This window comes from Gouania willdenowi, chromosome 20, assembly GCF_900634775.1.
Source record: "Gouania willdenowi chromosome 20, fGouWil2.1, whole genome shotgun sequence".
Classification (NCBI taxonomy): domain Eukaryota; kingdom Metazoa; phylum Chordata; class Actinopteri; order Blenniiformes; family Gobiesocidae; genus Gouania; species Gouania willdenowi.
Window position 1 is genome coordinate 22596906 of NC_041063.1, and position 11045 is coordinate 22607950.

The 11045-nt window shown below is 31.5% G+C and overlaps 1 protein-coding gene across 2 annotated transcripts in view; it reads right to left on the reverse strand.

Annotated features, from left to right (window-relative positions):
- The window catches only part of bmp6 (bone morphogenetic protein 6), a 45809-nt gene that overhangs the window by 4054 nt on the left and 30710 nt on the right, over positions 1-11045 (reverse strand). For both annotated transcript variants that reach the window (XR_003672534.1, XM_028434827.1), the window contains exon 5: positions 338-414. Coding sequence is in view for 1 of the 2 variants with exons in the window: in XM_028434827.1 (XP_028290628.1) it covers positions 338-414 (77 nt within the window). In the remaining variant the exon portion in view is untranslated. The remainder of the gene's footprint in view (positions 1-337; positions 415-11045) is intronic.

Genomic DNA, 11045 nt, shown 5'->3' on the forward strand with positions numbered 1-11045 from the left:
TCGCCTGTTTTACCTCATTCAGGCTTGTTTTCGTGTTTTTATCGAGTACACCTTCCCGTCTGTCCATAATCTGTCTGTCTCCTTCCTTGTTCTGTCTGTCTTATCCAGACTTGTATTACTCATGTTGTTGGCACCGAAAGGATTTTTTCTCTGTCTCTCTCTCTTTTTTAGTTCAAGCTGTCAACCTGAAGAACAAAGACTTGTTTCTCAACGGTTATTTAGTAGGTTTTATTCGTACACATAAAAAGCCCAAATTCCCATCTCGATAGTTTCAAACTGAGAGAAGACGAGAGCCATTCTCATGGAAACACAAAACAAGAGTCAAAACTTGAGTCACCTGCCAGCTGAGTTCTCTGAAGCTCACGTAGAGCTCCTGTCTTCTGCACGCTATCTTCTGATCACTGCTGTTCAAATCTGAAACACAAGAAGAGATGGAGACACTCATCGTATTTGTGCTTCAGTCGATGGTAAATGGACGCAATAGATGCAAATACAGATTAGCTAAAGTCACTAAACCACAAACCACTTTTCCCTGCTGAAAACAAATGTATTTGGTATGGAATATTGTTGGTGATTGACTGAAATGTCAAGAGTTGGACGAGTATTTTAATTTGGTGTATTTTGTTGTAAAAATGTAAGAATGACTGCCCTCTATGGGATGAAACCCAGCTACTACATTCAAATTTTGATGTTGGCTCCGCCCCTTTCTATAAAAACTATCACCTGTGGACTCTGCAATCTGTGGTGAGTAGGTTGGATTGAGACAATGTTGAATAGAGAGGTTTATTGAGTATTGAGTAACCAAGGCAAGGCAAATTTATTTGTATAGCGCATTTCATACGCAAGGCAACTCAATGTGCTTTACATGATCAAAAAGTGTCACAGACAACAGCTTAAAATCAATACGAACATTAAAGTCGGCAACAAAACATTTAAAATCATCAACAAACATCAACAACATGTCCAAAAATATCCCTCTTAATCATACGCAGTAGAGAAAAAGAGTGCCTTTAACTTTGAGCTAGTTAGCTTAGCATAGATTGTTCTTTGGAGATTTTACAGTGTAGACTGGGGCTATGCACTACAAACTCAATGAGTACATACTGTCTACTATATACTATAAGTATGGTTAGGATGATTAGGATGATGACCGTTCCCACTGAAGTTTCGAACCTACAACGACAAAAACCTGAAGCATATTGAGGCTAAAATATCTCTGTTGTTTCTCCACCTTTGAAAGTTCTGAAAACATTTTAAGTGAGAAAGTGACCAAGTAGATTATCAACATGTGCTCATTTGATTCATAAAACTCACAGAAACACATTTCATGCCGATGTTTCGAAGATTTTCGGATACCCGCCATTGTGCTACTGACTAAACTTCTAGTTAACTTCAAAACAAGAGCTCTATTTACAGATGCGTTAAGAAACTTAATGGAAGACAAGAAGACATGCTTTTATTTTGAAAAGGGGATGTTTGATTTTTTAGCTTGAAGCCGGTGTCACAAGTTTACCTCCGTACTGAGATTATAACCCTAACCCTAACATAATCCAATAAACAAATAAAACGTCAGTAAAAACAAAAATAAACAAAAATGAATTATTTACTTTTTTTTTTTAGCAAAAATTCATTTTTCGGTAGTGTGCATGTGCGCGCATGCGCGTTTATGTACATATACAATCTCAGTACGATGTGAACTCAATAAATGACACCTGTCCCAGGGTGATTTTATGTTCCGCTCCCAATGCATCATGGGTGTGTCTTAATTGCTCCAGTAGCCCCACCCATAATCAAGGCATTTTTTTTATTTCCAGTTTAGATACTTCTTTAATTTACATTGATAAATCAAGTTGGCTGCTACAATGAATTAAGTATGAACCATGTTTGATGAGTACAAGAAGAACTAAAGGATTTTTATTTGTCATTTGTACAAAATCACATCCCTGTTAATCTCTTTGCATCTGATATTAGTAATAAACAAAAATAAAAGACAATAAACACAGATTCACCCATTCATTCTTATGTGCACAAAAAACCAACAGAAGGAGAACCTCCAAACTCCCCCAGACAACACCTTATGGTGATGGCCATGACGTTATGAAGTAGATGATGTAAAGCTTTACAGTTAATACCAGTGAAATGTCATGTCACATTGTGACTGGGTGGAGACACATGACGTGCTTTTCATATCCGTCTGCTGTGGGATGCTTTATGAATGTCTGCCTGATTGAGTTCATTAGCATTCATATGCTAACACACAGATGGTGAGACAGTGGTGGTGGTGAGGCGTTCGCTGACTCCTAATTATCTGTGCAGACGGCTGCAGGCTGTCAGGTGTGTGTTTGCTTTGGTGAAGTTAAAGAGGCCAGAGCTGGCTTTGCCCTGCTCACTAAAAGCCATGACACACACTTTCCATTAAGAACCTGAGGGTTTATTTCTGTTAAATATTATTGTTCAAATATTGTTAAACCACTCAGAAAGTTATACTACTAGGAAAATACATGTACAAACTATTGTTGTCACATCAAAATAAAACATTCTGAATCACAATGCACTTTTTTTTTTCATTTTTATGCCTTACCTCTGATTTTGGGCATTTGTCACTATTTTTGAAATATTTTGTATTTTACTGCGGCCTCAATCCAGTTTACATGTGTTTATTGTATTTACACTCATTTTCAGGGTCTAAATAAAGTTTTATCTCACAAAAAATGTTGTCAACTTTTTCTATTTTCATGCCTTACTATAGCCTTACTTCTGATTTTGAGCATTTGTCACATTTTTGTATTTTACTGCACTCTGAACCCAGTTAAAGTGTGTTCATTATTTTTAAACTAGTTTTTAGGGCCTAAATAAACTTTTATCTAAAAAAAAAATATTTTTTCCATTTCGTTTTTAGGGTCTAATGATGGTCTTAACTCAATTTTTTTGAGGTTGAAATTTTTTGACTTTATGCCTTACTATTGCCTTACCTCCGACGTTGGGTGAATTTTTGATTTTTGATTTTTTTCGTGCTTTACTGCATCGTTTGCCCGTTTTACGTATGTGCATTATATTTCTAGTAGTTTTTAGGGTCTAATGATGGTCTTAACTCAATTTTTTGAGGTAGAAATTTTTAGACTTTATGCCTTACTATAGCCTTACCTCCGACGTTGGCTGAATTTTTGATTTTTGCTGTTTTTCGTACTTTACTGCTTTCTCAGCCAATTTTAAGTATGTGCATTGTATTTGTAGTAGTTTTTAGGGTCTAATGATGGTCTTAACTCAATTTTTGTTTTTTGAAAATTTTTGACTTTAAGCCTTACCTCCGACGTTGGGTGAATTTTTGATTTTTGCTTTTATTCGTGCTTTACTGCTTTCTCAGCCAATTTTAAGTATGTGCATTATATTTCTAGTAGTTTTTAGGGTCTAATGATGGTCTTAACTCAAATTTTTTTTTTTTTGAAATTTTTTTACTTTATGCCTTACTATAGCCTTACCTCCGACGTTGTGTGAATTTTTGACTTTTGCTTTTTTCATGCCTTACTGCATCCTTTGCCCGTTTTACGTATGTGCATTATATTTCTAGTAGTTTTTAGGGTCTAATGATGGTCTTAACTCAATTTTTTTTTTTTTAGAAATTTTTGAAAAAAAATTGCCTTGCTATAGCCTTACTTTTGATTTTGGGTGATTTTAGTTTTTTGTCATTTTTTGTGCCTTACTGCTTTCTTAGCACAGTTTAAGTATGTGTATTATATTTGCAGTGGTTTTTAGAGTCTAATGATGGTCCTAACTCAATTTTTTTTTTTTAGAAATTTTTGAAAAAAAATGCCTTGCTATAGCCTTACTTTTGATTTTGGGTGATTTTAGTTTTTTGTCATTTTTTGTGCCTTACTGCTTTCTTTGCCCAGTTTAAGTATGTGCATTATGTTTGCAGTGGTTTTAAGGGTCTAATGATGGTCCTAACTCAATTTTTTTTTTTTAGAAATTTTTGGGAAAAAAATGCCTTGCTATAGCCTTACTTTTGATTTTGGGTGATTTTAGTTTTTTGTCATTTTTTGTGCCTTACTGCTTTCTTAGCACAGTTTAAGTATGTGCATTATATTTGCAGTGGTTTTTAGAGTCTAATGATGGTCCTAACTCAATTTTTTTTTTTCGAAATTTTTGAAAAAAAAAAACGCCTTGCTATAGCCTTACTTTTGATTTTGGGTGATTTTAGTTTTTTGTAATTTTTTGTGCCTTACTGCTTTCTTAGCACAGTTTAAGTATGTGCATTATATTTGCAGTGGTTTTTAGAGGCTAATGATGGTCCTAAATCAATTTTTTTTTTTTTTTTTTAAATTTTCGAAAAAAAAAATGCCATGCTATAGCCTTACTTTTGATTTTGGGTGATTTTAGTTTTTTGTCATTTTTTGTGCCTTACTGCTTTCTTAGCACAGTTTAAGTATGTGCATTATATTTGCAGTGGTTTTTTAGGGTCTAATGATGGTCCTAACTCAATTTTTTTTTTTCGAAATTTTTGAAAAAAAATGCCTTGCTATAGCCTTACTTTTGATTTTGGGTGATTTTAGTTTTTTGTCATTTTTTGTGCCTTACTGCTTTCTTTGCCCAGTTTAAGTATGTGCATTATATTTGCAGTGGTTTTTAGAGGCTAATGATGGTCCTAACTCAATTTTTTTTTTTTTTGAAATTTCGAAAAAAAAAAAATGCCATGCTATAGCCTTACTTTTGATTTTGGGTGATTTTAGTTTTTTGTCATTTTTTGTGCCTTACTGCTTTCTTAGCACAGTTTAAGTATGTGCATTATGTTTGCAGTGGTTTTAAGGGTCTAATGATGGTCCTAACTCAATTTTTTTTTTAGAATTTTATTTTAAAAAAATCCCTTGCTATAGCCTTACTTTTGATTTTGGGTGATTTTAGTTTTTTGTCATTTTTTGTGCCTTACTGCTTTCTTTTCCCAGTTTACATATGTGCATTATATTTGCAGTGGCTTTTAGAGTCTAATGATGGTCCTAACTCAATTTTTTTTTTTTCGAAATTTTTGAAAAAAAAAAAATTCCTTGCTATAGCCTTACTTTTGATTTTGGGTGATTTTAGTTTTTTGTCATTTTTTGTGCCTTACTGCTTTCTTAGCACAGTTTAAGTATGTGCATTATATTTGCAGTGGTTTTAAGGGTCTAATGATGGTCCTAACTCAATTTCTTTTTTAGAAATTTTTTTTTTAAAAATGCCTTGCTATAGCCTTACTTTTGATTTTGGGTGATTTTAGTTTTTTGTCATTTTTTGTGCCTTACTGCTTTCTTTGCCCAATTTAAGTATGTGCATTATGTTTGCAGTGGTTGTAAGGGTCTAATGATGGTCCTAACTCAATTTTTTTTTTTAGAAATTTTTGAAAAAAAATGCCTTGCTATAGCCTTACTTTTGATTTTGGGTGATTTTAGTTTTTTGTAATTTTTGTGCCTTACTGCTTTCTTTGCCCAGTTTAAGTATGTGCATTATATTTGCAGTGGTTTTTAGAATCTAATGATGGTCCTAACTCAATTTTTTTTTTTTCGAAATTTTTGAAAAAAAAATGCCTTGCTATAGCCTTACTTTTGATTTTGGGTGATTTTAGTTTTTTGTCATTTTTTGTGCCTTACTGCTTTCTTAGCACAGTTTAAGTATGTGCATTATATTTGCAGTGGTTTTTAGAGGCTAATGATGGTCCTAACTCAATTTTTTTTTTTTTTGAAATTTTCGAAGAAAAAAAAAATGCCATGCTATAGCCTTACTTTTGATTTTGGGTGATTTTAGTTTTTTGTAATTTTTTGTGCCTTACTGCTTTCTTAGCACAGTTTAAGTATGTGCATTATATTTGCAGTGGTTTTTAGAGGCTAATGATGGTCCTAACTCAATTTTTTTTTTTTTTTTGAAATTTTCGAAAAAAAAAAAGCCATGCTATAGCCTTACTTTTGATTTTGGGTGATTTTAGTTTTTTGTCATTTTTTGTGCCTTACTGTTTTCTTAGCACAGTTTAAGTATGTGCATTATATTTGCAGTGGTTTTGAGAGTCTAATGATGGTCCTAACTCAATTTTTTTTTTTTCGAAATTTTTGAAAAAAAATGCCTTGCTATAGCCTTACTTTTGATTTTGGGTGATTTTAGTTTTTTGTCATTTTTGTGCCTTACTGCTTTCTTTGCCCAGTTTAAGTATGTGCATTATATTTGCAGTGGTTTTTAGAGGCTAATGATGGTCCTAACTCAATTTTTTTTTTTTTGAAATTTTCGAAAAAAAAAAAAATGCCATGCTATAGCCTTACTTTTGATTTTGGGTGATTTTAGTTTTTTGTAATTTTTTGTGCCTTACTGCTTTCTTAGCACAGTTTAAGTATGTGCATTATATTTGCAGTGGTTTTTAGAGGCTAATGACGGTCCTAACTCAATTTTTTTTTTTTTTTTGAAATTTTCGAAAAAAAAAATGCCATGCTATAGCCTTACTTTTGATTTTGGGTGATTTTAGTTTTTTGTCATTTTTTGTGCCTTACTGCTTTCTTAGCACAGTTTAAGTATGTGCATTATATTTGCAGTGGTTTTTAGGGTCTAATGATGGTCCTAACTCAATTTTTTTTTTTCGAAAGTTTTGAAAAAAAGTGCCTTGTTATAGCCTTACTTTTGATTTTGGGTGATTTTAGTTTTTTGTAATTTTTGTGCCTTACTGCTTTCTTTGCCCAGTTTAAGTATGTGCATTATATTTGCAGTGGTTTTTAGAATCTAATGATGGTCCTAACTCAATTTTTTTTTTTTCGAAATTTTTGAAAAAAAAATGCCTTGCTATAGCCTTACTTTTGATTTTGGGTGATTTTAGTTTTTTGTCATTTTTTGTGCCTTACTGCTTTCTTAGCACAGTTTAAGTATGTGCATTATATTTGCAGTGGTTTTTAGAGGCTAATGATGGTCCTAACTCAATTTTTTTTTTTTTTGAAATTTTCGAAAAAAAAAAAAAAATGCCATGCTATAGCCTTACTTTTGATTTTGGGTGATTTTAGTTTTTTGTAATTTTTTGTGCCTTACTGCTTTCTTAGCACAGTTTAAGTATGTGCATTATATTTGCAGTGGTTTTTAGAGGCTAATGATGGTCCTAACTCAATTTTTTTTTTTTTTTTTGAAATTTTCGAAAAAAAAAAAAGCCATGCTATAGCCTTACTTTTGATTTTGGGTGATTTTAGTTTTTTGTCATTTTTTGTGCCTTACTGTTTTCTTAGCACAGTTTAAGTATGTGCATTATATTTGCAGTGGTTTTGAGAGTCTAATGATGGTCCTAACTCAATTTTTTTTTTTTTCGAAATTTTTGAAAAAAAATGCCTTGCTATAGCCTTACTTTTGATTTTGGGTGATTTTAGTTTTTTGTCATTTTTGTGCCTTACTGCTTTCTTTGCCCAGTTTAAGTATGTGCATTATATTTGCAGTGGTTTTTAGAGGCTAATGATGGTCCTAACTCAATTTTTTTTTTTTTTGAAATTTTCGAAAAAAAAAAAAATGCCATGCTATAGCCTTACTTTTGATTTTGGGTGATTTTAGTTTTTTGTAATTTTTTGTGCCTTACTGCTTTCTTAGCACAGTTTAAGTATGTGCATTATATTTGCAGTGGTTTTTAGAGGCTAATGATGGTCCTAACTCAATTTTTTTTTTTTTTTGAAATTTTCGAAAAAAAAAATGCCATGCTATAGCCTTACTTTTGATTTTGGGTGATTTTAGTTTTTTGTCATTTTTTGTGCCTTACTGCTTTCTTAGCACAGTTTAAGTATGTGCATTATATTTGCAGTGGTTTTTAGGGTCTAATGATGGTCCTAACTCAATTTTTTTTTTTCGAAAGTTTTGAAAAAAAGTGCCTTGTTATAGCCTTACTTTTGATTTTGGGTGATTTTAGTTTTTTGTCATTTTTTTGTGCCTTACTGCTTTCTTTGCCCAGTTTAAGTATGTGCATTATATTTGCAGTGGTTTTAAGGGTCTAATGATGGTCCTAACTCAATTTTTTTTTTAGAAATTTTTGGAAAAAAAATGCCTTGCTATAGCCTTACTTTTGATTTTGGGTGATTTTAGTTTTTTGTCATTTTTTGTGCCTTACTGCTTTCTTAGCACAGTTTAAGTATGTGCATTATATTTGCAGTGGTTTTTAGAGTCTAATGATGGTCCTAACTCAATTTTTTTTTTTCGAAATTTTTGAAAAAAAAAAACGCCTTGCTATAGCCTTACTTTTGATTTAGGGTGATTTTAGTTTTTTGTCATTTTTTGTGCCTTACTGTTTTCTTAGCACAGTTTAAGTATGTGCATTATATTTGCAGTGGTTTTGAGAGTCTAATGATGGTCCTAACTCAATTTTTTTTTTTTTCGAAATTTTTGAAAAAAAGGCCTTGCTATAGCCTTACTTTTGATTTTGGGTGATTTTAGTTTTTGTCATTTTTTGTGCCTTACTGCTTTCTTTGCCCAGTTTAAGTATGTGCATTATATTTGCAGTGGTTTTTAGAGGCCAATGATGGTCCTAACTCAATTTTTTTTTTTTTTGAAATTTTCGAAAAAAAAAAAAAATGCCATGCTATAGCCTTACTTTTGATTTTGGGTGATTTTAGTTTTTTGTCATTTTTTGTGCCTTACTGCTTTCTTAGCACAGTTTAAGTATGTGCATTATATTTGCAGTGGTTTTTAGAGGCTAATGATGGTCCTAACTCAATTTTTTTTTTTTTTTGAAATTTTCGAAAAAAAAAATGCCATGCTATAGCCTTACTTTTGATTTTGGGTGATTTTAGTTTTTTGTCATTTTTTGTGCCTTACTGCTTTCTTAGCACAGTTAAAGTATGTGCATTATATTTGCAGTGGTTTTTAGAGGCTAATGATGGTCCTAACTCAATTTTTTTTTTTTTTTGAAATTTTCGAAAAAAAAAAAATGCCATGCTATAGCCTTACTTTTGATTTTGGGTGATTTTAGTTTTTTGTCATTTTTTGTGCCTTACTGCTTTCTTAGCACAGTTTAAGTATGTGCATTAAATTTGCAGTGGTTTTAAGAGTCTAATGATGGTCCTAACTCAATTTTTTTTTTAGAAATTTTTTTTTTAAAAATCCCTTGCTATAGCCTTACTTTTGATTTTGGGTGATTTTAGTTTTTTGTCATTTTTTGTGCCTTACTGCTTTCTTTGCCCAGTTTAAGTATGTGCATTATATTTGCAGTGGCTTTTAGAGTCTAATGATGGTCCTAACTCAATTTTTTTTTTTTTCGAAATTTTTGAAAAAAAAAATGCCTTGCTATAGCCTTACTTTTAATTTTGGGTGATTTTAATTTTTTGTCATTTTTTGTGCCTTACTGCTTTCTTAGCACAGTTTAAGTATGTGCATTATATTTGCAGTGGTTTTTAGAGGCTAATGATGGTCCTAACTCAATTTTTTTTTTTTTCGAAATTTTTGAAAAAAAAAAAATGCCTTGCTATAGCCTTACTTTTGATTTTGGGTGATTTTAGTTTTTTGTCATTTTTTGTGCCTTACTGCTTTCATTGAGCAGTTTAAGTATGTGCATTATATTTGGAGTGTTTTTTAGAGGCTAATGATGGTCCTAACTCCCATTTTTTTTTTTGAAATTTTCGAAGAAAAAAATGCCATGCTATAGCCTTACTTTTGATTTTTGGTGATTTTAGTTTTTTGTCATTTTTTGTGCCTTACTGCTTTCTTAGCACAGTTTAAGTATGTGCATTATATTTGCAGTGGTTTTGAGAGTCTAATGATGGTCCTAACTCAATTTTTTTTTTTTCGAAATTTTTGAAAAAAAATGCCTTGCTATAGCCTTACTTTTGATTTTGGGTGATTTTAGTTTTTTGTAATTTTTGTGCCTTACTGCTTTCTTTGCCCAGTTTAAGTATGTGCATTATATTTGCAGTGGTTTTTTTGAGTCTAATGATGTCCTAACTCAATTTTTTTTTTTTCGAAATTTTTGAAAAAAAATGCCTTGCTATAGCCTTACTTTTGATTTTGGGTGATTTTGATTTAGTTTTGTGTAATTTTTTGTGCCTTACTGCTTCTTAGCACAGTTTAAGTATGTGCATTATACTTTGCATGTGGTTTTTTAGAGTCTAATGATGGTCCTAACTCAATTTTTTTTTTTCGAAATTTTTGAAAAAAAAAACGCCTTGCTATAGCCTTACTTTTTGATTTTGGGTGTTTTTAGTTTTTTGTCATTTTTTGTGCCTTACTGCTTTCTTAGCACAGTTTAAGTAGTGCATTATATTTGCAGTGGTTTTTTAGAGTCTAATGATGGTCCTAACTCATTTTTTTTTTGTCGAAATTTTTGAAAAAAAAAATGCCTTTTGCTATTAGCCTTACTTTTGATTTTGGGTGATTTTAGTTTTTTGTCAATTTTTTGTGCCTTACGTTTTTCTTAGCACAGTTTAAGTATGTGCATTATGTTTGCAGTGGTTTTAGAGGTCTAATGATGGTCCTAACTCAATTTTTTTTTTTTTCGAAATTTTTGAAAAAAAAAATGCCTTGCTATAGCCTTACTTTTGATTTTGGGTGATTTTAGTTTTTGTCATTTTTTGTGCCTTACTGCTTTCTTAGCCCAGTTTAAGTATGTGCATTATATTTGCAGTGGTTTTTTAGAGGCTAATGATGGTGTCCTAACTCAATTTTTTTTTTTTTTTGAAATTTTTGAAGAAAAAAAAATGCCATGCTATAGCCTTACTTTGATTTTGGTGATTTAGTTTTTGTCATTTTTTTGTGCCTTACTGCTTTCTTAGCACAGTTTAAGTATGTGCATTAAATTGCAGTGGTTTTAAGGTCTAATGATGGTCCTAACTCAATTTTTTTTTTAGAATTTTTTTTTAAAAAAATCCCTCTTGCTATAGCCTTACTTTTGATTTTGGGTGATTTTATAGTTTTTTGTCATTTTTGTGGCCTTACTGCTTTCTTGCCCAGTTTAAGTATGTGCATTATATTTGCAGTGGTTTTCAGAGGCTAATGATGGTCCTAACTCAATTTTTTTTTTTCGAAATTTTTAGAAAAAAAAAATGCCTTGCTATAGCCTTACTTTTGATTTGGGTGATTTT